We start from the raw sequence: 27266 nt of genomic DNA on the forward strand, positions 1-27266 counted from the left end.
AGTACTACTCTTGGAGCTAGATATTAATTAAGTGAGTTGTCAGTAACTCATTTAATTAGTGGGCATTCTATATCTTAAACACAGGGAGATTAATGCACTCATAATAAGGAGCCCATAATGTAATTTGGGATTGGTGTGGTAGTTCAATAATAACTCTTTAGTGGTATGAGTTATTATTGATGAACTTGAGTTGGGTGTTCGGGGCGAACACAGGATGCTCAAGCTCATCGGGAAACTAAAACTAATTTCTCCTCTCGGTCCCTATTGTAGCCTCTATAAAACCTTGTATCCACAAAGTCCACTTCTTATCCAAGTAATTGGTCGGCCACATCCTTGCTTGGTGCAAGGGGCCGGCCAAGCATGAGCTTGGAAGCCAAGAGGTGGTCGGCCATAGCTTGGAGTCCAAGCTAAGGGTCGGCCACATGGAGAATAAAAGGAAAATGAAGTTTGTTTTGAAACAAATTTTGTTAAAATCTTTCCTTATTTATAGTTATCTACAATGGCTAAAAGAGAGATTTTATTTTGTTAAAATATTTTCTTATTTGTACTTATCTACAATGGATAAAAGAAAGATTTCAATTTCTTTTTATAGCCATCCTCATGGTTTTAAAAGAGAGTTTTAAAATTTTAAAATCTTTCCTTTTATAGCTATCTACAAAAGTTTGTTAAAATCTTTCCTTATTTGTAGTTATCTATAATGTTTAAAAGAGATATTTTAATTTTTTGATAAAACTTTCCTTTTTTGTAACCATGATTTAAAAGGAGATGTTTTAATTAATCTTTCCTTTTTGTAGTTGTCTGCATGTTTTAAAAGAGAGAGATTAATTTTAAAACTTTCCCTTATTGCCATGTACAATAGTAAATTTTTAAAAGAGAAATTTTAATTTTGTTTAAAATCTTTCCTTGCTTGGAGCATAAGCTTGTGGCCGGCCACACCATGATAAAAAAGAAATTTTTATTTTTTTTTTGTTATAAAACTTTCCTTTTTTGCCTTGACCAAGGATTATAAAAGAGAAGGAGAGAGTGCCTCATGAAGAGATACAACCCTAATTCTATTCCTCTCTTCTATTTTCCTTGGTGTGGTTGGCTTCTCCTCTCCCTTCTCTCTTCCTATGGCCGGTGGCACAACTTTGCTTCCTCTTTTCCTTTCTTCCCTCTAGGGCCGACACTCCATATTATCTTTGTGGCCGGAGGTTGGAGAAAAAGAAGAAGATAAGAAAGAGCATAGAGGTGGTCGGTTGCTTGGAGAGGAAGAAGAAGAGAAGGAGTTTTCCTATTTTGGCATCCCTTGGTGGCTCGAGAGTCTTGTAGGAGAAGAAGTGGTGCGAGTGGATTCCATCTTGGTAGATCATTGCCCACACAACGTCCAAGCGGAGGAGAGGAATACAACATAAGATCAAGATGTCTTTAACTACAAAGAAAGGTATAACTAGTTATTTGTTTCCATATCATAACTAGTTCATGTTCTTTGTATAGATCTTGAAAAAACAAACACAAGAGGCTATCGGTTTTAGTTTATCATTTTGTTATCGATTTTATTTTTCGATTCCATGTTTTGATATTATGTTTCTATTGAGGTCTCTATAGTTAAACCGATTTTACTGTAAGAAGTTAAATATCCAATTTCTTTGAAACACTTTGTCTAGGAAGTGATGGATGATCTCATACCTAAGAAGGCCTAGTTGTTGGATCGAAAGCGCTAGAGGGGGGGAGGGGGTGAATAGCGCTCGCGGCTATTTCACGTTTTTCGAAAATCGTTCGAGTAATTAAACGCGGCGGAAAGTAAATGAAAAACACACAGAAAGAACAAGAGGATTTACTTCGTTCGGAGCCTAGATCGACTCCTACTCGAAGTCCCGCGATCCTTGATCGCTTTACGTGGGCAACAACTATAGAATCGATGATTACAAGATTAAATATAGTTAAGTGCAGTAAGAAAAATTATACCAACGAACAGTAAATAAAGAACTTCAGAGCTTTAAGTCGTTGGAGCAGCAGGGTCTTGTTGGAGCGTATGGAGCAGCACACAAGAGCACAGGTTCTTCTTTCTGAGAGTTGTTGTTCGAAGCTGCATCCTAAGCCTCCTTCCTCCAGAGCAGATCCTATGTATCGCGCCTCCGCGGGCCTCGGCTGCCGACCCTCCTTTTCCGCGGCATCGAGATCTCCACCAGATCGATCGCCTACTCGCTGCCCTCGATGGTCTCCTCCGGCTTCCGCAGACTCAGGGCCCCCTCCGCCGCTCTCGGCTCGACCGATCGCCTCCTCGACGTTCCTCCGCCTCGCCGACGCCCAGAGGTCCTTCCGATCCCCGTCCTGGCGCTCGCGAGCACTCCCCGGACCCGAACTCCGCACCTTGGGGTTTGGTCGACCGATCCCAAGGTTCGTCGACCGATCCCGGTCAGTTCTAACCCTGCACAAAAGTATTAGTTTCCTACAAAACAGAGTTAGAACACAAAAGATAATATATATAAATAAATTTGACAGTCTCCGGACTGTCCGGGTCTGACTTTGGATTTCCAACCGGAAACCCTAGGTCGACCCGACGCCTACTGTTCCCTCTACGGGGAACGCGTCCTCATCTACTGCACTCAGGAGATTTACCTGTTGCCAGCGCGATCCTCCAGATCGACTGGACTTTTGCTCGGTGCTCGATGCTTCCGGACTTTCTGCTGGACGTCCGCTTCCCGGCTGGTCCAGTCTTTCACCTGGTTTGCGACACCAGGACTTTCCACCTAGGGTTACCCCCCCCAGGACTTTTGCCTGAAGCACTCGACCCACCAAGACTTTCCGCATAGGGTTACCACCCCCTATTACCTAGGGTTACCACCCCCTAGGGTTTTCACCTGCCTAACCACAGTTAGGACTTTCCTGAAACACTCAATCAAGCACGTTAGATCACAACACACCTTAACTTTGAATCCTTTTCCATTATCAAAACTCAGGTTCGATCGTTGATGCTTCCCGCACCAACACTAGTGCCTCACCATGTTTAACCTGGAAGCCTATCTTTGAAATAGATATTTGATAACTTCTGTAATATTGTTTAACTTAGGAAGATCTCATCGGTTGAACTTGGAGTAAGAATATTAAATTTCATTCCCAATCCAAGTTTAACTTCTAAAAGGGAAATTTGGATTAATGATATTAAGCATCGTTTGCAACCCAAATTTAACTTTAGTAGAGTACATGGGTAGCTAGGATAGTTCTATGCTTGTACCAATTTTTGTACAAGGAAACTAGGATTATATTTCGAGTAGCAACCAACAGGTTTGATGTAGCATACCCTTATTATTGCTCACAAGCAATATATCGTCCACATACAAAACAAGTATAACAAACTTGCTCCCACTGAACTTGGCATACATGCACTGATCAATAGGGTTCTCTTTAAATCCAAATGAGGTAACCACTTGATCAAATTTTCGGTACCACTGACGGGATGCCTGTTTTAAACCATAAATGGACTTCTTTAATCTTCATACTAGGTGCTTTGAATCTTTAGACTCAAAGTTTTCTGGTTGCATCATATATATAGACTTCTCTTTGTCTCCATTGAGGAATGCAGTCTTTATGTCCATTTGATGTAGCTCCAAATCATAATGAGCTATAAGTGTCATGATTACTCTAAGAGAGTCTTTCGTCGACACAAGTGAGAAAGTTTCCTTGTAATCAATGTCTTCTTTCTGAGTGAATCCCTTAACAACAAGATGAGTCTTATACTTTTCGACATTGCCCCTTGAATTCTGCTTGGTTTTAAATATCAATTTACAGCCAACGGACTTCTTTCCTTCAGGCAATTCAACAAGTTCCCAAATGTCATTGTCTGTCATGGACTTCAACTCTTCTTGCATGGCATTAATCCACCTTTCAGGGTTAGAGCATTATTTGATTTCTTGAAAAGATGTAGGATCACTCTCCGATCCTATGTCAAAATCATGCTCTTGGAGATAAACATAATCACGAGAATTCGTGATTCTCCGTTCCCTTATGGATCACTTTAAAGGCATTTGTGTTTGAGGTGATTGAGGTACTTGCTCATCAATATGAGGCAATACTTCAATTTCAGTGGTAGGTTCCTCTAATTGCATTGGAGATGTCATGCGAATATCTTGGTTCACTACGTTCACTGGATGTGTGATACCCATAATGTGCGGTATGATAACCATACCGCTACTTATCGCACTAGTAGTAACCATAGGAGGATCGCCAATGTTTTCCTCAAAAGATACTTCCTTGATTTTATTACTCCCACTGTCCTTAATAACTTGGCATTTTCCGTTTCGAAGAAGGATCTATTAGAGGGATCATAAAATTTATACCCTCTTGACTTCTCAGAGTATCCTACAAAATTATAACTAACCGTTCTTGAGTCCAATTTCCTTTCATTAGGCTTGTAAGGCCTAGCTTCAGCTGAATAACCCCAGACGTGTAAGTACCTAATCTAGATTTCTTACCCGTCCATATCTCGAATGGGGTTTTAGTTACTGTCTTTCTAGATACTCTATTGACTAGGTAAACTGCGGTCTTGAGTGCTTCACTTCACAAGGACCCCGTAGAGAAGTGAAAGTCATCATACTTCTTACCATGTCTTTTAGGGTTCGATTGCAACGCTCAGCTACACCATTCTGACTAGGTGTATCAAGCATGGTATATTGAGGCACAATTCGCAAAAGGTCCTGGACTTTGTTCACCTGATCCATCATATCGACCATAATATTCACCTCCACGATCGGATCGGAGAGCTTTAATTTTCTTACCTAGTTGAAGTTCAACTTCGGCTTTGAAAATTTTAAACATGTCCAAAGATTGCAATTTCTCATGAATAAGGTACAGATAGACAAATCTAGAATAGTCGTCTATGAAACTAATAAAATATGTGTGTCCATTCCAAGATACCTTAGGGAATAGTCCACAAATATCCGTATGGATTAGCTCCAAAACATCACTACAACGACTAGCCCTCTTATTCCTTTTGTTAGTGGTCTTCCCCTTGATACTCTATGTAGACATCAAAGTTTGACATGTCAAGGGAATCAAAAATTCCATGTGACATTAACCTTTCTAGGCATTGTTTGGATATATGTCCTAAACGCCTATGTCACAACATGGAAGAATTCTCATCGATCAATTTACGTTTTGTACCTATACTATGCATTATTACGTTGTCAACCATAGGAGTAAAAGTATTTAATTTATAAAGCTTATCAATCAAGGAATCATTGCCAACCAACACTAAATTAAAGAAAATACTGAAATTTTCATTTCTAAATGAACAAGAATAACCTGATTTGTCCAAACAATAAATTAAAATTAAATTCTATCGAAAAGACGGTATAATAAATGTATTTTCTAAATCCAAAAAAACATTGGTTCTTAAACAAAGTCTAAAAACACCAATCGACTCGACTTTAGCCTTCTTTCCATTTCCTGTATAGATGTATCTTTCACCATCAAGCGAAAGTCAGCTCCTGAGACAACCCTGAATAGTGACACTTATGTGAGTAATAGCACCAGTATCTATCCACCAAGTGTCAGTGGGTACAATAGCTAAATTGATTTCCGAATAACAAAGTTGAGAAAACTCCCAGAATCTGCAATTTGTTTTCCTTTTCCTTTGTTATTGATCCTCTTTTATTTCTTGCTCGCACTTTGAGAACTAGATGCTAAGTGAGCACTCAGATGTACAGACAGGAGACCCCCTTTTGAGAGGAGTCAACGCCACGTGGAGGTCAAAAGTCAAACGGCTGATCGGAGAAGAGTAGGGTCAACTGGCCGAACGGGTCCAAGCGGAATCAAAGACAACCCGACTAGGAGTCGGGTTTCCGACGCTCATGGTGAACAGGATCTCCGGACCGAGCGGCCGGCCCGCTCGGCCGAGGTGAATGCTGTGAAGGAACAGTCTCAGCCGAGCACCCGGTCGGACCGATACCTACGCTCGGTCGGACCGATGCCTGCCGAGCGGAGGGACACTCGGCTCGGGGAAAAAGGAGACAAGGACAAGGGGACATTGGGAGACATCTTCTGACAACATGCATGTTCAATGACCAAGCCATACACAGAATCTCACGACAGAAGGTTCTACCGTCCCATCAGAGAGGTGCTCGAACTGTAGCAGTATGGTGTCAGGCATGTTCCTCTGGCAAGCCCATACTAAGGTATGGTAAAGGACACGGTATGCCTCGGTAGGTGTGCATACTCCTCCCCACAACTCTATATAAGAGCCCTCTGACTTCGCCAAGGTACGCAATCACGCGATCTCACATCTTCTGAGCCACTATCATTTTTCTCTTGTCGACTGAGTGTCGGAGGGTCGCCGTCGGGAACCCCTTCCCGGCCCGACTTCTTCGCAGGTTCGCCGAGATCCATACGACCGGTCAGAGATCCACGCCATCGGTTGGAAGAGCGCCACGTGCCCAGTGTCCATCGATTCAGCATTCGGACAGGATCACTTATCAACCAAGGAATCATTGCCAACCAACACTAAATTAAAGAAAATACTGAAATTTTCATTTCTAAATGAACAAGAATAACCTGATTTGTCCAAACAATAAATTAAAATTAAATTCTATCGAAAAGACGATACAATAAATGTATTTTCTAAATCCAGAAAAACATTGGTTCTTAAACAAAGCCTAAAAACACCAATCGACTCGACTTTAGCCTTCTTTCCATTTCCTGTATAGATGTATCTTTCACCATCAAGCGAAAGTCGGCTCCTGAGACAACCCTGAATAGTGACACTTATGTGAGTAATAGCACCAATATCTATCCACCAAGTGTCAGTGGGTACAATAGCTAAATTGATTTCCGAATAACAAAGTTGAGAAAACTCCCAGAATCTACAATTTGTTTTCCTTTTCCTTTGTTATTGATCCTCTTTTATTTCTTGCTCGCACTTTGAGAACTAGATGCTAAGTAAGCACTCTCAGATGTCTCAATCTTTAGTCTCCCTTCCTCTTGCATGCATTGAGCTATGAGCTCATTCAATGTCCAATTTTTCTTTTGAATATTATACAATATCTTAAAAGGAGTGAACTGTGCAGGCAGAAACATCAAGATGAAATGCACGAATATACCCTCAGGCATATCGAGTTTTAGTGCTTTCAGACTTGTCACCATATTGGGCATCTCCATAAATGTACTCCCTTATGTTTCCTTTACTATTATACAGCATGGTTACCAACTTCGTAAGAAGTGTGGTAGTCTTGACATTTTCATTTAAGGTGAATCGGTCTGGTAATTGGTCCAGAAACTCCTAACATCTCATCCCTCTGTTATTGAGCCCTTTATTAGTGTCGGTATGGAAAGCTTCATGATACTCAGAAACATATGATTTGATTTCTCCCACAGCTAAATTCAATCCTCTGCTCCATAGTGCTAGCACTGGTCAGAGGTGCGGGACGATCATTCCTTAATGCATAGTCTAAGTCTATGCAACCTAAGACTATAGTCATGTATTCTTTCCATTCAGCAAAATTCGAACCAATTAGTGTTGGGATGTTATTAATACTAGCAATTACATATTGCATTGAAATTAAAGAGAGAAATTTATTTAAGCTCGTGGTTTAATTAAAACCAATAACATATAAGTAATATATAAATTTATGCAAATAAAATAAAATTTTAAATGCATATAAATAGACTCTTTATGAGATACCAAGTACAACATAATATGTCTTTTTTTGGGCCAACATATTATTTGTTAGCAATACTCTCTAATATAACTCAAACTTTAATTGGTCATACAATGTGCTTTCCTTTGGGTTGACCCATTGTGCGCATAATATGATATTTTATATGATTTATATTTTGATCCATAGCTCACAATAATCTTAATCGGTCATATAATATGTCTTCATTTGGGCCAACATATTTTGTGCATTATCTGAATAAAATAATATTTTGTTCCATAGTTGTAAGCTACCTTATGCATATATCTGGCATAAAAGTAATCTTCCTTTGGACCGATTACTTTTAGCATAGATATACGTCTACTAAAACAAAATGTACTAAATCTACCTAAGGTGTCTTCCTTTGGGTCAACATATTAGTTTAACTTAGTAACACGTTATGTAGATAAACTCAAGAAAATCTTAAGAATTTTATTCGAACAAAAATTATTTAATCAGTTTTAACAATATAAAATTAAACTTATTAATTGATTGGTATAATTCAATCGATTATCTCAATCAATTTAGAAGCATATATATATATATATATATATATATATATATATATATATATATATATATATATAAAATCTTTTATTAAGAAGTTAAATTTTTCTTTAAATTATTTAATTAAATATATATATATACAATCTTTTATTAAGAAGTTAAATTTTTCTTTAGATTATTTAATTAAATAGTACTAATTAATACTATTTTACCTCTGCATGAACACTTTTAAATAAAAAAAAAACTTTTAATACTCTTTGAACATTAAAAAAAAACTAATGCTTTCTTTTTTTTAATCATAATACCGTTTTTTTTAAAGAAAAACTTTCATACTGTTTCAATTTTTTTTATTCGTCAGGTTGAAATAGTAGTTTATTAATTTATTTTTTATGTGACAGTAATATTATTTTACGAAATCATGCAATCGATTAAAACTAAAACTCAATCGATTAAAAAAATAACATTCAATCGATTATAAAAAAATATAATAGATTAAAAACAAACTTAATCAATTACTAATGGATTCCGTCGCGAGTTTAGATTGAAAATTGATTAAGAAAAAATTCTTAATCGATTCCTATTAATTCTGTTCGATATTTCAGCTTGGTAATTAATTGATAAACGATTAGCTGATCAAATCAATTGATTAAACTATCGTTAACATGGAAGATTAAGTCTTTCTTAAATTTTCTATACAAAAGATTTCGACTATCAAATACTTTTTATACTAGTAAAACATAAGCCAACATAAAACCCAAAAGATCGATAAAAAATTAAACTTTAAACCATGAAATCAATGAAACAAAGTCGTGACTCTAATATCAATTGATAGTTCTTGTAAAACCTAAGTCACATCTATTTTAAGAATCGTATAAGTATTCACATATAGAAAATACAAGAATATATGAGCATGGATTTTCGTTTCATCAATTTAACTTGGCATAAGAAAAATAAATACATAAACATAATAGACAAGGAACCTGGTTGAAGAGTCATATACTTGTCTTTAGTGTCGTCAGCTTAATTTCTATGGAAGAAGATGCAGCGGAAAGGAAGGTCTTTCAAGGGGCTTAAGAGATGACGACGCCATAAAACTTCTTGTCAATATGGAACAAGAAACTATGTCAAGATCATTTCCTAAACCCTTGGAGGTATCTATTATCAGCTCATAGATAATAATAGATGCGGGACTATAAGTCTATATATATACTGAATATCTATTATCAACATATAGATGATAATAAATGCGGGACTAAAAGTTCTACACATATAAGGTTTACATCCAACAATCAAACCTAATAAACCTAAGTTAGATTAATAAAAAGTTAGATTAATAAACTCACTTAATAAAGATAATTATATCCAACATAAAATACTTATCTAATTTTTTTTAAAATTAGATTAGAGTCCAAAACAACTCTATCTTATGCACCGTAATGAGTTGAAGATTTTTTTTTTTTTTTTTTTTTTAAGTAGATTGACACATACTCTCTTTCACACCTAATGGGTTAATAAATTTAATTGAGATTGATTGTACAAATGTAATGGACAATTATTGGGATTATAATATATGATTATCTCAAAAGATTAATTTATTTATATATTAAGATTTCTGAAAATAAAATTTTCTATTAATATAATAAAAAAAAATTATAAAAAAAAATAGTAACAAAATTTTTTTGAATTAAATAATAATAATAATAATAATAATAATAATAATAATAATAATATAACACACTTGGAATCTGACACGAAAATAAAATTTAAAAAAAAAAAGATAATATTAAAAATGCTCGATTAAATTTAAGTAATATATTGACAACTTGAGATAGGAATAAGTAATGGATGATCTTTCTCCTGATTTGACAAGGGATAAATGAATGTAATATTTTTCCAATGGCACGTTTGGTTCGGTGTGGGATTTGAAGTGGGTGATTTAACCTGAATGTTTTTTTTTTAGACCGGGCTATGGTTCAAAACAAGCCTAATGTAAATCTGTCTAGTAACTATAGAATTTGTAGTAACATATATGTTATGTGAAAATTAACAACCAAGAATAAAGTTTTATATTTGTGTATGATAGCTTTAGGTAAATCCTAAAGCTCTAGAGATGACAAGTTGAGATTGTACATGAGCATGGGAGGATTTTAAGTTTAGGGGTTGCATACTAAATGACGAGTACTATTAAATAAATGATACATATTTATTTTTGGGGGGTCATTAAGAATCAAAGGGCTTCAACTTGTAAGTGGACAACTTCTGCATTTAAAGCTTTATTTTATATTTTGGCAGCGTTAGATGTGGTTTCGGTTTGAGAAATCGAGAGAAGGAAAAGTTTTTGTAAACTTTTTTCATTTTCTCTGTCCGATGTGTCATCAAAATTAAAGAAGCTGGGTTCGGAAAATCAAACCCAGCTTCTTATTCTCTGTCTTCATTTTCAGTGGGGGCCATCAAAAAAAGCTAACAACCTATATCACCGTTGGAGATGCCCTAAGGTCTCGGTCGCATAGGTTTAATGACCTCAGCCCTTGATGGCTTGAACAAACCAGACCCACTATGCTGCTCAAGCCGACTAGGAGGCTTAATTGTTGTCTGAATTAAGCCCAATGGTGAGCTTGAGACCAAGTTCCCCAATCGTACCCTATGATTGTTATAAATGCTACAATTTCTTGCTACAATTCTATGAGATCAAATCTTCTGTCCTTAAATTTTTCTATCTTCGTATCTTCTTATCGGAATTATCGTATTACACACATGCCACATCACGAAGATACCGTACTAACATCCTAAAGACGCCGTTGTTGGATATAACTGATCCGTCTGACAATAAAGGACACAGGTAAAATTTGATGTAAAATTTGATCTACAATTCCATAGCTACGTAACTTTATTCAATTTTTGACGGATACATATCTTGAGAAAAAAAATTTCTCTGATCCCTTGACCACTTAAACGTCAGTTATATGGATGGATTACGAGGGACGTATAGAATAAATATAATCACTTTTGCTATAATATAATAGCTATATAATAATTTATTTACTTTATCTCATTCTGGAATCAGTAATGAGGAGCGTTTCGGCAGACAAGTCACATTTTTTTCCCACATACAGTAACTATATAACAGCCACAATTCATAATTATATATTTTTTTATTTTTTCTATATTATAACAACCATGTGATAAAAAAGTAATTCGTTCGCCCCCAACGCCCCCGCCAATCAGTCCTTAGGTCAACACGGAGGAGCTATATTATAACAACCATTGTGCAAAAGGCGGGTCCCGCCGCCCAGCAGCCCCCTAGGCCTGGCCCCACAGGGATCCTAGGAGGAGGTAAATCAACAGTGAATGCTGGTCCGGGTAAAGCGTGGTGTCTCCGAAATTTAACACAGTCAGTCCAGATTATATTATAACAACCATGAACCTTATGTAGGGGTGAAATTTTTTTTACAAAAACTCAATATATTACATATCCCCTCTTGAACTATACCGAATCATACCAATTTAATAATATACTAAAAATTATGATACAATATTATATCATACTAAATTTTTAAATATCAATATTAAATTTATATCAAAATTTTTGATATCTTACTGATACCATAGTTTTACTATAAACAAAAGAGAATTTATACCATTCTAAAATTTTAATATACTAAATTTTTAGTATACCAAAATTTTAATACAATATTGGTATAAATTTTTTTTACATTGAACTTTTTAATACAGTATAAAATATGTGATTTATAATTTGATATATCGCACCGATCCATCCATGTTCTTTTTGTAGATTAAGCGCATATTTAATTAGCATTACAGTAGTAATAACATTGGATGTCTAAACTTTTGATGTCTAAAAGAAACGAATTGTGAAGACATAGATAACTGCTGATCCAAAATGCAGCCAGTGTATCAATTAAAACTAGATTAATTAAAAACATACTTATGTACAGTAGGTTCTTGGATACAATAAACAAAACTCAACCAGAACCCACCAATCCAAATAAAAAAGGCATTGATGCTGGTCTTTGTTTCACTTCAGCTGATCTGTAAATTGTTTTGAGATAGGCCTACTGATAACATTCAACTAAGAGATTTTTTGTAAGCCAATAATCTCCATCTTGACGCAACAAAATCAATCAAAAATTTCTTGAGCTTCAATAATGCTGTGTTGACTGGAACAAAACCGTTTAAATGAGCAGAGGAAGAACACCAAAGCAAAAGCCTGAAAAGAAAAAGCAACTATTTAAGCTTACTGTTCGTCCTTTGTGACCCGATAATATTTCTCAGCATGCTGGCGCTGACCGATCAGCTGAGCAAATCTTTCATCATGTGTAATGACTATCAACTGAAAGTTCTCTTGACCCTTCCGATCTTCCATGATTCTGAGAATCAAGCAATGATTGAATTTAATAGTGTGGCAACTTATCATTGGTATAACTACTATCGCTTCCGTGATGATAAATTACCTTACGAGAGCAGCGGCTAGACTTTCTGCGTTTGGCCCATCCAAGTTGGTGGTTGGCTCATCCAGTGCAAGTATTCCACAATTTAGACAAAATGTTTCAGCGAGCGCCAATCTTATGATAAGAGAAGCAAGAACCTGAAAAATCAACATAAGATGCACAAAATTATCCTAATTGTCAAATTAGACAAAATGAAACATAGTTATGCAATTGATGAATACTAGTATATTTCTTTCCCAAACTTATCAATCAGTGATCAAATTTGACATCTATAAAACAATATACAAAAACAGAAATAACAAAGCAAAATAAAAGAAATCACCTTTTGACCAGCACTGCACCTTCCCCTCATCTCAAGCTCGGTTTCACCAGTCTGCATCAGGACCTGAATAATCACCACAGATTAGAATTGTTGCTTAATCTTTTAATTAATATTATTGTCCTTACTCTGTAGCTGTATGACCGACTCCCAGCACCTTCCGAATCAGAGTGGATACTAATGTAATCTATATCCTGGCCCCTATATGTTTGCTGCCATAATTCTTTTATGATCTTATTTATTTCCTCCATTTTCATTGTATGAAAACGCATGAGTGCCCTGGTGACAGAAAATAATTTATCAAGAAGGAAGCCAGCGCTACAGGAAAAAAAAAATACAGGCACAGCAATAGGAGGGAACTAAAATTCTAATTTCTTTCATTGTGCAAAACATTTGGCACAGAGAGGCGTGGCATGCAACTGCAGTTTAACAAATGTATCATAGAGAACGAGAAAATAGTCAAAGATCAAACTGTCAAGAGGAGATGCATTGCATGTCGTTAAACATTACAAAAGGGAAAACATCCAAGGCATTGCAAATGATAAGCCTGAGTTGGATTATCGCATTAACATCTGTCTTCTTTACATAGAATGACAAGTTCATTGAGTATTTTCTGATGGGCAGGTGTCATGTTAAGCCATCCATGTAGCTGCATATCCATATCCAGTGGTGCAAACCTCAAAAGGGTGATATGCTTTGTTGATGTTATTAGGTAATTGGATTAATATGCACTTTATAAAAGATTAAACAGCCATAAAGAGCACAAGCAAATTCTTTATTGCTTCAATCATCATTTGGCTCAGCCAGTCTATATAAATCTATTAGACTTGACCATACTTTCAAAAAGTCCATGCAGTTGTGCATACCAACATATATATGAGCTTCAGTGCATCATATATCCATGTGCAATCAAATATTTCTTTCATCTTCAATTTGGCAGCCCAAAGTCCAATCCAACAGTTTACAACATAGTTTATGAATACTGAAAGAAGAAAGTCAGATGACAGGTTTAATTTATCTTTAATGCTGTCTTTACTTAGGAAGGGAACCAAATAAATGGATGGGAGGAGGAAAGGCAGTCTTATCTACTTCGGTGGTAGAAGAACAAAAAGGGGAGAAAAGGAACAATTTGAAACTTCTTTCCTTACCTTTCTTTCCTTCCAAAAGTGGGTGGAAGAGGAAAGGAAAAAAAGGAAAGCACTGAAAAGACCTGCTTAACCCTGCATGTTTTGGGAATGACAAAAATTTAAAGGTTTAACCAATATTCTAAGTTTAGAACCTTGGCTACTATACAAGGAATTGATTAAGTTTATGATTCCATTCCTCTCTTTTCAAGGAGACAAAACAAAGGAAATTTCTCCCCTCCCTTCCTTCCTCTCTTCCCTTCCAACACTCTTTTCTTTCTTTCCCTTCTTCCTCCTCTCCAACAGACACAAGCTAATTATAAACTATTCATGAGTGCAAACGAATGACATTAAGTGATTCAGAACAAACGGATGTTGCATCTAGGTGAAGTTTTACATAAAATTTAGTAGCAAAAGTTTTGAATGCTAATGAACAGCCGAGGAAAAACAACAAATCATTTATAATATATCATATAAACTAATAATGCAAAAGTTAGTTTAGAGAGGGAGTAAGTGGGATAACTGAACTTTATTACCATGTTCATAAATATCAGAATTGTATGATTCACAATTCAAATGGCACAATTTAATTGGACTTGCACCCAAAACGATTCAAACCATATAGGTGAATCATTTGTGTCAAAAATCTGTCTCACTCAATACAATTCCAACTTGATTCAATGTCAATCAACTGATTCTTGAACTTATCCATTAATTAAATGTAATTGGGTAAATAATTTGTTCCGCACAATTAATTAGGCTTTGAAAAATATCATGGGTTACTCTATTTGATGATTCATCTTTTGATCCTTCACACATCGTATTGTCTTAAACTCTTTGCTTAACATGGAAAAGAGAAAATCTCTCTATCTTATCATTAACATGTTTACATGTAGGTATTTATATACATAAGGAGAGAAGAAAAATCAATCTCAATCCCTACCGTCAAGGGAATACAATCAAAATCAATCTCAATTCCAATAATGAAGGGAATCCAAATCAAGCATAATTCCTACAATCAAGGGAATCTTCAGAAGTATTCAACACTCCCCCTCAAACTGGAGAATATAGATCATATGCACCAAGATGGTTACATATATAGTCAATTCGGGGACCTCTTAGTGACTTAGTGAATATATCTACTAGTTGATCATGTGAATTGACAAAGCTAGTAGATATTTCTCCATATATGACACTTTCTCACAAAGTGATAGTCAACTTCAATATGCTTTGTCCTGTCATGAAAAACTGAATTCGAGGCGATATGCATGACCGCCTAGTTGTCACATATAAGTGATACTTGTGTAACCTCTCCAAACCTTAGTTCCTAAAGTAACTATTTTAGCCATGTAAGCTCTTGACTAGCTATGGTCATAGCTCGATTCTCTGCCTCTGCACTGGATCTTGTCATAACATTCTGCTTTTTGCTTTTTCAAAAAATAAGATTATCTCTGACAAATATACAAAATCTATAAGTGGATCTTCTATCAGTGGGAGATCCTACCCAATCTACATCAGAATATCCTACAACTCAAGTATGTCCTTTGTCTTCATACAAAAGACTCTTTCCTGATGCACCTCTGATATATCGAATAATGCGAGTCACAACATCCCAATGTTCCTTGGATGGAGAGTTAAGAAACTGACTTACTACACTTACTGCAAACGAGATATCCGGATGAGGGACAATAAAATAGCTTAGTTTCCCTACTAATCGTCTGTACCGTTCAGGATCTGGAAGAAGCTCCCCTGATTTAGTAAGAGCTTGACATTAGGATCCATGGGGTTGTTGACTGTCTTTGATTTTAACATTTCTGTTCCTTCCAGAATACCCATTGCATACTTCCTTTGGGATATGATGATCCCATCTTTAGACTGTGCTACTTCTATCCCCAAGAAATATTTAAATTTGTCGAGATCCTTTGCCTGAAAATGTTTGAAAGATGTTTTACTGTGAAATCCCGAGATGATCACTACCTGTGATGACGATATCATTAACATAAACCACTAAGTATATGTAACTAGTAGATGAGTGGTGATAAAAGACAGAATGGTCAGCCTCGCTCCGAGTCATGTCAAACTGTTGAATTACAGTACTAAATCTACCGAACCATGCCCTGAGTGACTGCTTGAGGCCATATAAAGATTTTCACTGGCGACATACAAGACCAGAAGACTCCCCCTGAGCAACAAAACACGAAGGTTGCTCCATGTAGACCTCCTCGAGAAGGTCACCGTGCAAGAATGCATTTTTGATGTCCAACTGATAAAGAGACCAATGTCGAATCGCAGCAATGGACAGGAAAAGGCGCACAGAAGACATCTTGACAACAGGAGAAAAAGTGTCCCCATAATCCAATCCAAAGATCTGAGTATAGCCTTGAGTGACGAGGCAAGCCTTAAGTCGGTCAACCATGCTGTCTGGACCAACTTTCACAGTTTGCACCCATCGACAGCCAACAACTGACTTCCCAGGTGGTAGAGGAATGAGGTCCCAAGTCCCACTGCGCTGCAAGACACACATTTCATCAAGCATAGCCTGTTTCCATCCTGGATGGGCAAAGGCATCACCTGCAGTCTTTGGAAGAGAAACAGACGACAAGGAAGAAAGACAAGAAAAGTAGGAACCAGAAAGACGATGATAACTCAAGGAAATATAATGAGAAGGATTACGAGTGGAACGCATACATTTCCGTAGTGCAATGGAAATATTAGACTCAGGAGATGGGACTGGAGGAAGAGGCAAAGGAGTCAGCTCCAAAGGTGTCTATGCCAGTGTCAATGATGGGCGATGGCAAAGCAGGGCAAGGACGACGCCAATAAACCTGCAAAGGAGGAGATGGGGCTGGAGGTGATAGAGACGCCCCCGGAGATAAAAGACAGTCACTAGTGCAGGAGGAGGAGAGAACTCGGATGGAGATGCGTGAGGCTCAAAAAAAAAAAAGGGAACCGAATCAAAGAGATAAAGTACTGACGGAGAGTAGAAGAATAACACTTATACCCTTTCTGAGATCGGAGGCATCCAAGGAAGACACTTATAATACCGGGGAGAGAGTTTGTCAATGCCAAGATCAAGAGCATGAGCAAAACATATAGAACCAAAGACCCTAGGTGGTAAAGGATGAAGAGATTGATGAGGATAAATTACATGATGAGGTAATTTACCCTGGAGAGTTGAGGAAGGCATGCGATTGATGAGATAACACGCAGTAAGTACAGCGTCGCCACAAAACTGATGAGGAACGTGAGAGTGGAGAAGAAGAGTCCAGGTGGTCTCGAGGAGATGACGATTCTTACGTTCTGCAACCCCATTCTGTTGAGGGATATGAAGGCAAGACGTGGGATGCAACACACTGTGAAATGCCAAGAAGATACGAAACTGAGTAGATAGATACTCACGTGCATTATCATTTTGCAAAGTTCGAAGAGAAATACCAAATTGAGTTTTGATTTCATGGAAAAAAAATTAAAAAATAGAAAACAATTCTAAACGATTCTTCATCAGGTATAACCAAATGCAACGGGAAAAATCGTCTATAAAAGTAACAAAATATCGTGATCTCAATGTAGAAGAAATATGACTTGAATCCCAAACATCAGAATGAACCAAAGAAAAAAGGGGCGTAGCCCGACTCACAGTACAAGGAAAAAAAGAACTATAAACATGCTTTCCTAATTGACATGACTCACAAGACAAAGACTCTAAGTGAGAAAGACTAGGATGTAATTGTTTCAACTTATCCAGATCTGGATGTCCCAATTGAGCATGAATAAGAAGTGGATATGTCCAACAAGAGAGGGTTGTTGAAGCCTGTATAGGCCATGAGACTCACATCCAAAGTCAATCATCCTCTCCGTACTCCGGTCCTGTAAGGAAACAAAAGCTTTAGTAAAAAAGATGACACAATCAAAGGCCCGAGTAACTGAGTTGGCTTATAGACAATAAATTAAAGGAAGCTCCGGAGGCATAAAGAACATTATGGATAGAAAGAGACGGGGAAGAATGAGCAATGCCAACACCTGGGACTGAGTTTGGGAACCATTGGCCATGGTGACAAAGGGTGAATAACCGGAAGTAGAGAAAGAAGGAAAAAAGGATTTATTACCAGTGATATAATCGTGGCCGTCAAGAACCCAAGGACCTGAAGAGCGAGATATGCGAACAAAGGAATTACCAGTGTGTGCGATGGCAGCAATGGAATCTGAAGCCTGACGATTCTCATACCATTTCAGAAAGTCATCATAGGAAGGTGATGGGGTCAGATCCGATGGCAATTGTGCAGCGGAAGCTGAAGAAGTGACAGAACTCTGAGCGATCTGAGCAATGCGAGGAGGTCAACCATGGAGACTCTAACACTTATCAATCGTGTGTCCTGGTCGATGACAGTGATCACACCAAGGACATCCTTTGCCACCCTTACGAGGTGGAGGTCTGTTGTTGTTTCGAGAGACCAAAGTTGACGAGTTAACAGGAATAGAAGAAGGCAACGACAAGACTTTGGCAAAGACACGGAGCAGAGTTGCTCAGGTACTGTCCATGGTAGCTTCTATGGAGCTGCCCAAGATCTGATCACGAACATGAGAATAATCTGTGGGCAGAGCATATAAAGCCAAAGACATAAAAAATTTCTTCCGATTTTCAAGCTCCGCAACAGAAGTGGTCGCAGGTGGAAGTAGTTCATTAAAGTCACAAAGAAGGCTAGAGATTGAACCTAGATAGATAGACATTGAATCCTTAACCTGATAGGCATTGAGGATGGTCATGAGATCTTCACAAACCTAATAGAGTCGCCGAGAGGTATTTGTAAAGAGTTGTTGAGCCTGTGTCTAAACAGAGTTCAGGTTTTGTGAGTGCGGAAGACATCCCTAAGAGATGAATGGATGTGGCTCGGATAATGCAACACAACTGGGTGTCAATCTTTTTCCATAAAGGACGATCAGCGACTTGGACATCCTCTTCGATGTGAGTGAGATGTGTCTCATAACCCTGTCCAACAAGTCAAAGCTCAATGTGAGTAGCCCAAGAAGAGTAGTTCTTACTATCCAACTGCTCGGAAGAGAGTGGTGCAGTGATATGGTTGGTAAATATTGAAATATCCGATTTTGGAGTGTCGGAGAAAGTCATTGATCAGCTCGGTGAAAGAGGGTACACGGCGAAAAAAGGATTGAGCGTTGCAAGAAGATAGGTGAGGACGGTGGAATTACAGGAAGAATAATCCCTACCGTCGCCAAACTGTTGATCTCTCGAGCTTCTCTCTATCGCTGGACAGTAAGAGAGGACAAAGGACGGTGTGCTCATGACATAGGAAAATACCGACATCAGTTCGCGAAGAGGAGAGGAGGGCGACAACGTCGAGCGATGCTGCAACATAAGGAACGGCGGTGCAGAAAAAAAATAGGGTTTATCTTTCAACCTCGCTCTGATATCATGTGGAAAAGAGAAAATCTCTCTATGTTATCATTAATATGTTTACATGTAGTATTTATATACACAAGGAGAGAAGAAAAATCCATCTCAATCCCTATAGTCAAGGGAATACAATCAAGATCAATCTCAATCCCAATAATCAAGGGAATCTAAATCAATCATCATCCACGAGCCACAGTTGAAGAAACAACATTTGATTAACAAAGGGTCATAGACTTTGGTAAGTGTGGAATACTTCTGAAGATTCCCTTGATTGTAGGGATGGGGAATCTTCAGAAGTATTCCACACTTACCAAAGGTTACTTCTTCGATGGCGGCTTATTGTCTATGACCCTTTGTTAATCAAATGTTGTTTCTTCAACTGTGGCTCGTTACCCTGAACCATCAATGAACATCTCTCAAACGATCAGAGTTGTTTGAAGCTTTAGTGGCTTCTTCCTGATGCATCTTGAACCAAAGGACATATTTGAACACCTGTCCTCAATAATCAATCATTAACAAGAGGATGCCGACACTGGCGTTTGTATTCCTTGAGCTCCCTTAGTAATCAACGTTGATTAGAGGAAGTCTCTTGGCTCTCATGCTCAGCAACATTAATCGATGTCTATATTCCACGAGCATCTTCCACCATAGAATGCCACCCCTCCATAGACAACAACCCTCCCTTATTCTTCAAGCCTCTTCAACAATAAGATGTCCATATCTCCCAGCCCTCATCCTTAGCAACTGGCGTTGATGACTAGCTAACCTGTTACCCGAGACATTAAGGTCTCTTTCCTTGGTAAGTACAACTATTAAGAAAAAAGTTGAAGATGAAAAAGAAAAAAATTGCTATGCCTTCAACACGAGGATGATGACATCTCAAATGGGAATATAGAATGATTACGACATTTCTTTTTAACGATTTTTTTTGTATATTTCAATTGTTTGTAAAGATAGATGAAAGTTTTAATCAATTATTCTAACGATATGACCTTTAGGATCTTTAATTCTATAATAAATTTTATTATTTGTTACAATGTGCTTTATTAATCATATTATCTTATATCCAACACTTTTATAAATTTTAGAAAGGTAATTTTTTACTTAAAATATAGATGAATGTTACTATTCACAATTCGATACAATATTCACAAAATCAACAAGACAATACAATATTCACAAAATCAACAAGACAATTCACACTTTGAAGCTCAATTCAACAACCTTGATTATATTTCCTAAAAAAGATTATTAATTTTGCATATAAATTGTTGGAACTTCTTGTATAGATCACACTATAAGTACCTCGGGTGGTTGATAGTTCTGATGTGAGTTCAACACAGATTAAGTTAGACCTTGTACAGGGACTTAGGGAAACACACAAGCATCCAAAACCGCAAAAGACGCAAGCGGTCGTGAAGGATTGCAAGGAAAGGAGTTGACATGTTTAGTACATCTGATAGACGATAATCTACAGAAGAGTACTCCAGTGGAACGAGAAGGATGCACGAGATGCATCTGAGAGACAGAAGCTAGAAGACTGCTCGAGAAGAATGGAATTGAGTTGAGATAAGCTCAATTCCAAGATGCAATCACCTATTGGAAAAAAAATCCAGGCGCCTGGAACGTTTCCAAGTGCTCGAAAAGCGCTCGGATGTCGTGGCCACATCAGCAGAGCCGTAGCGAAAATGGATCAAGACGACGTTCACATCAGCGGACTCAAGTGCCCAAAATCACTTCCAAACGTCAAAATACGTGAAGTCAACTGGAGCCGTTAGAAACCCGTTGCCAAAGTGGATTGAGTTCAACGAGTCCAGGCGCCCGAACTACTTCTAGGCGCCCGGAAGGTGACACATTATTAAATGGTCGGATCGAAAACGATGGCTATAATTGAAGGACAGGAGCTCAAAGTTAAATAGACACTAAAATTTATTGTTTAAGTTCTTTATTTTTTCGTTACGATCTATGGTGCTCAACTACTATAAGGGGCTTCTCCGCTTCCAACTTGTGAGATTCTAGTGGAGTTTTTCATAGTCTAGGCCTAACAACCCGAGGGTTGTAATCAAATAAATTTCGTGTCCTCTTTTCATTTTATATGATTGCTTTTTACAATTAATGTGTGAGTCCTTGTTAGCTCGTTAGGAAGAGAAATAAATTAACTTTAAATGTTGGTCGGTATTTACCCCTCCCCTCTAACAATCCAAATCATAATTTGTAGAATCGCGATCCTAGGCAGAATCGATTTAGGATCAGGATCGGATCGGTTGGGATCGGATCGTAAAATCATACGATCCTACCAAAAACCCTTAACATCTTATCATACATGATTAATAATTAGAAAAAATATCTAAAAAACTCATTTACACATAAATAGATAACTAATTTGCATATATATGCAATTATTTACACTCAGCACCTCATCTTACATTACTATATGTACAAATTTAATTTATCTTGTAATTTAACTATCATTCACGCATAGTAATAATATTTATATTTTCATATCATAAAATGAAAGAATATAAAATTTTTATTAACACAATAATAATAACACATTCAACGGTAAAAATATTTCCTTAGTTTATAAGATGATCAAATTTAAAGGTCAACAAAGCACCTAACGTTCATAACAGAAGTTATTGAATCCTTTGATTCAAATATGAACGCTGGAAATAATCTTCTAAAGACTAGTTGATGCCACACAATACTAGATAATAGACATCCAAAAACTCATCATTTTGGGGAAAAGAAATGACAGAATATTATTGATAAAAACTAATTCAAAAATAATTAAAAATATGCTTAAATAATTTAAAACCCTAATAAGACAAAAAAAATAATAAAAAAAAGATAAAATCTTCTGGACATCCAAAAAGAATTTAAATGATATTTTTTGGGTTTGAAATAGAGTAGCTAAGTATAAACTTTGAAATTTATTAAAGATCTCTGAACGAGATTTGATTTGATATATTATAGGCCCCGTGGTTCAATCCGAGTCAAAAGTTATGATCTCTCAAAGCTTCCACCGATCTTACCGATTCTACCAATCCTACTACGATCCTACTGCAAAAATCGATTATGCGCGATCCTACGATCTAGATTGGGATTTTGCAAACCATGATCCAAACTGCTTCCACTACGCCAACAATTGATATCAGAGCCCGAACCGCTAGAAGGACTAATCGTCGATTGTGCAATAAGAGGGGATCAAGAAAATAGCTAGATCAAACATCCATCCACCTAAATTCGAGGGTGAGTTCACAATATGAAAAAAAAAATGAAGGTATTTTTTAAAACTATTTTTGATATTATACTTTGTATAAAGCATGGTTTCAAAGTGCCCAAGAACAAGGATGGTGAAGAAATCGAGGAAAAACTATCGACCAACGAGACGAGTTCATGGCTAATGGTAAGGCTGAGTTTCACTTGCTAAGTGTACCACTAGCGCAAGAACTCAACCAGATTGACGCCTACGACTCTGCCAAAGTTCTTTGGAAAAAGTTTATGGAACTCCATGAAGGCAAGTTAAAAGAGATCCTCACTAGTCTCAGCAACCTCGGAGAAATAATCACAAATCAAGATCTGCACTCAATGCATTTCCAAGAACTCGAGAATGGATATTGATAGTAGACTCCTCCTATATTTCAAAAAATCTCGAGATAAGTAGTTTAAACAAATTCTTTTCCACTATGGAATTACACGAATCTAGATGTGCAGGTATGAAAAAAATAGGAATGACGAACCACAATATCGCTATAAATGCAAAGAAGAGCGAATCAGAATCAGACACATCTTTGGACGAAGATGATGAAGCTTATCAGGTAAGGAAGATGAACAAATTTTTTAATCTAACAAGTTTGATAAGAAACATGCCTCAAGACTACTAAGAAGAAAGGAGAAAAGGAAAGTAAGGTGCTTCAATTGTGACAAGGAAGGTCACATCAAGGACAATTGCCCCAAGGTCAAGAAAAAGAACAAAGAAAAGGCCAAGGACAAGAAGCCTCCAAGACAAATACAAGAATTTAAAAGCAACTTGAGACGATTCCTTAAAAGATTTAGAGTCAGAATAAATAGCGGGGCTTGCAAAAAAAGATGACTACTCATCAACCGCATAAAGCAACAGTGCAGGGGCGCCTCAATCAACGAATCTAACAAGGTAAGTGAGGCAAGACTTCTACCCTTAGATCAGCTTTATGATGCGATTAAAATGTTTCCTAGTTCATTGTGTAAATTAAGAACTAAGCATAAAGAATTGAAGAAAGTTAAATTAGACAATTCAAGCTCAAAAGAAGAATATGAGATTATCAAATGAAAACTTAAGATTAATGGATCAGATTGATTCAAATAATTTGAATTTATTAAAGAATCAAAGTAAAAAAAGTTGGAAGGGAAGAACCAAAATATAATTTCCAGAATTCTAGGGGCTGAAGTAGAAAAGTATCAAAATATTTTATCCTTCAAAAATATTTGATAAATCAAGTAATTTATTTTGCTTTGCTACTTTCAACTATTTGTTGCTTCTTTTTATTTTATCTCTAACTTAATCTGTGTTGATTCACATCAAAAAGGGGGAGATTGTAAATACCTCAAGTGGTTAAGCCACAGTTCTGATATGAGTTCAACACAGATTAAGTTAGACCCTGTGAATTTAAGTTGTATGTCCAAGTGTATAGGGACCTAGGGGAACACATAAGCATCCGAGATGGCAGAAGACGCAAGCGGTCGTGAAGGGTTGCAAGGAAAGGAGTCGACAGGCTTAGTGCATCCGATAGACGAGAAGCTACGGAAGAGTACTCTGATGGAACGAGGACGCACGAGATGCATATGAGAGAATTGAGTTGGGGTGAGCTTAATTCTACGATGCAATCACCCAGACAATTGGAAAAGAAAATGATCAACTCCACAAGTTGACCATTCCAACGCCTAGAATGTTTCCAAGCGCCAGGGACAAATTCAGGCACTCGGATGTCGTGGCCACGTCAACAGAGCCGCTACCGAAACATATCAGGACGACGTACACGTCAGCCAACTCTAGGCGCCCAAATCACTTCCAAGCACCCAGAATGCGTGAAGTTATAGCAAACCATTGCCAGACTAGATCGAGTTAGACGATTCTAGGCGCCCGAAAGGTGCCACGTCAGTAAACGATCAAATCAAAGACGAAGGCTATAAATAAAGGAATAGAGCTTGAAGTTAAATAGACACACTCGAATTCACTGTTCAAGTTATTTATTTTTCGTTACAATCTACGTTTGTGCTCAACTGCTATAAGGGGCTTCTTCGCCTCTAACTTGTGTTCGAAAAAGAAAATTCTAGTGAAGCTTTTCATAGTCTTGGATAATAACCTAAGGGTGCGTTTGGTTCAAGTTATCATGTATAATCTTGGTTATGTGATTACCAGATAATCACATAACCAAGGTTATGGGGAATAAAGCATAACCAAATGTTGTTTGGTTCAACGTAGGTAATGCAACAAAAACTTGTTTGTTTGAAGGTTTTAATGAATACCCTAATTTAATATTTTATTGTATTACCCTCAGTTACAAAACCAACTATACATATTATTATTATTATTATTTATGTTTTTTTTACTTTTCTTTTTCCTGTATATTTTTTTACTTTTTTATGTGTTTTTTTTTATTTTTTAATGTTTTTATTTTTTTTATATTATTTATATTTATATTTTTTATTTTTTTACATTTTTAAAATTTAAATTTTTATTTATTTATTTTATTTTTAAAATTTTTTGAAAAAAATTAAAATTTTTTATTTTTATTTTTAAAATTTATATTTTTTTAAAAAAAAAATTTTATTATTTATTTTTTAAAAAAAATAAATTTTAAAATTTTTTAAACATTTTTTTATTTTTTTTACATTTTGTCTCTTTTTTTTCATGTTTTTTCTTATCGGAGGGTATTTTTGGTAATGACCCTTTTGCTGACGTGTCGGGCATGTAATATTACTCGGGAATTATCGAATACCTAAACCAAACAAGGTTTTTGTTGATAACCTTGGATGGATAACCAAGGTTATCAAGAATAACTTCGAACCAAACGCACCCTAAGAGTTGTAATCAAGTAAACTTCGTGTCCTTTTTCCATTTTGTATGATTGCTTTTTACAATTAATGTGTGTGTCCTTGCTAGTTCGTTAGCAAGAGAAATAGATTAACTTTAATTACAAGTATGTTATTCACCCCTCCCCTCTAACGATTCAAACTTCTTCTGCTACACCAACACACACTACATGCTTTGTAGAAAAATGTTAGAAACTTAAATTTTGTTATAGGTGTCGCCTAGGTGGTGTTGGGGTCTTTGCATATTGTATTCTTATGAAGTAGGTTTAAAAAAAATTGTGATTAAAATGCATTTTTATGCATAAATTTAATGTTAAATAATCTGCCGGCAAAAATGAATTCATATACATTGTGGATGCCCTTAAATATTTCATATACACTACGCAGCGACTCAATTACAAGCAACTTGCATACTTGTTCTAAAACCTTTCTTACCTCCCTTCCTAAAGAAAGGCAAACAAATTTGTGCATCAATGTTTAGTTTATATGTTCCATTCATCAGTTGTCTTAAAAGATTATATCTTATTGCCATTTGAATATTCATTATGTGATAGATATGAATTATCTTATTAGCATGTGTTGACATTGTTAACAAGAAAAATATAACTAGTTTACAGTCCAATTTAAAACTTAATAAGGGTCACATATATGTTTGCTTGCCAAAACTGCCAATGAGTCCTAAGTCCAGATGGTAAAAGATAAAGGGTTCTGTTAGGCCTAGATAGCCAACATCATATTTGTCAAAACCCATGAACATGAAACTAAATCTTATTATATGGGCCAATGGAAATAGAAAATTTATGTAGCCAAGTTCAAATAGTTGGGACAAACACAGTTTGATAATGATGAAACCAAAAGCCGTATAGGTTTTAGAGCCTCAGCTATATACAACGAAAGCATAAACTGCTTGACAGAAGTGGCACACATAATGCCAAAGCTTATTTTGGGGAAAAAAAATAGCTTCACTGACGCATGGTAAATGCACAATATGTCAGGCAAGACAAAATGCTTGTAGTTGTGATAAATTAAACATTGCCTCTACCAAAATTCTGGCGTTTGTTGGTGCATCTCACATAGTTTTGTACTTTCATTCTCATGAACTTCTGATTTAGGTAAGGCATCTCTTGTCTACAGGACACAATAACACAAGTTGTGTACATGCAATGCTAACCATGAATATCCAAGTAATTAAGTCATAAAGTTTGATAGAATTTCATTGGTTAAGATTATGATGCTCCCAGAGATCCCCCATGAATTATCCACCAGAAAATTTCCAAAAAGATAAAACAAAGGTAGTTTGAGGCTTTATATCACAATATTCAAGTCCATGACAATTGGTTATATTGTCAAACACGAAGTACAAAGGAAACTAACTTATGGTGAGATCAAAGTGCTTACTTATCAAGTGCGTTGTAGTATCTGTCAAGGTCCTTGTTTGCCATTTCCGTTGTCTGCAAGTAAACTGATTAGTAATGATTATAATGCACTTGAAGAATGTCAACTGAAATAACAACATCAAGAGAAATGCATACCTTAAGTTGAATCAGCTGATTGAAATATCTCTTATCAATATCATTGTATTGAGCATGTTTAAGGTCGATCTTGTACTTTGATATGTTACTTTGATAGACAGATAGGGTTCCATGACACCTGTTCATCTGTCATGTAACAGCAGAAATTTAGGATACTTGA

At 36.5% G+C, this 27266-nt stretch overlaps 1 protein-coding gene across 1 annotated transcript; it reads right to left on the reverse strand.

Annotated features, from left to right (window-relative positions):
* Nucleotides 1–12088: 12088 nt before the first annotated feature.
* LOC122014665 (DNA repair protein RAD50-like) lies at nt 12089–27243 on the reverse strand. The gene is made up of 7 exons (XM_042571010.1): nt 27107–27243; nt 26973–27025; nt 13094–13244; nt 12969–13031; nt 12650–12783; nt 12437–12565; nt 12089–12355 (listed from the first exon to the last, which is right to left on the reverse strand). Exons 1-7 carry the CDS (start codon nt 27230–27232, stop codon nt 12316–12318), a joined length of 696 nt encoding a protein of 231 aa, XP_042426944.1. The 5' UTR covers nt 27233–27243; the 3' UTR covers nt 12089–12315.
* Between the last annotated feature and the right edge of the window lie 23 nt (nt 27244–27266).

This window comes from Zingiber officinale, chromosome 8B (genome assembly GCF_018446385.1).
Source record: "Zingiber officinale cultivar Zhangliang chromosome 8B, Zo_v1.1, whole genome shotgun sequence".
In the NCBI taxonomy this organism is placed as follows: domain Eukaryota; kingdom Viridiplantae; phylum Streptophyta; class Magnoliopsida; order Zingiberales; family Zingiberaceae; genus Zingiber; species Zingiber officinale.

Bases quoted from the DNA above. Each gene is read 5' to 3' on its own strand.
- LOC122014665 (XM_042571010.1), bottom strand. From the start codon at position 27,232: ATGAACAGGTGTCATGGAACCCTATCTGTCTATCAAAGTAACATATCA. The intron at 13,245-26,972 runs GTAAGCACTTTG...TTCTGTCACCAG, and splicing joins TACTACAACGCACTTGATAA to GGCACTCATGCGTTTTCATA. The intron at 13,032-13,093 runs GTAAGGACAATA...GTGATTATTCAG, and splicing joins GTCGGTCATACAGCTACAGA to GTCCTGATGCAGACTGGTGA.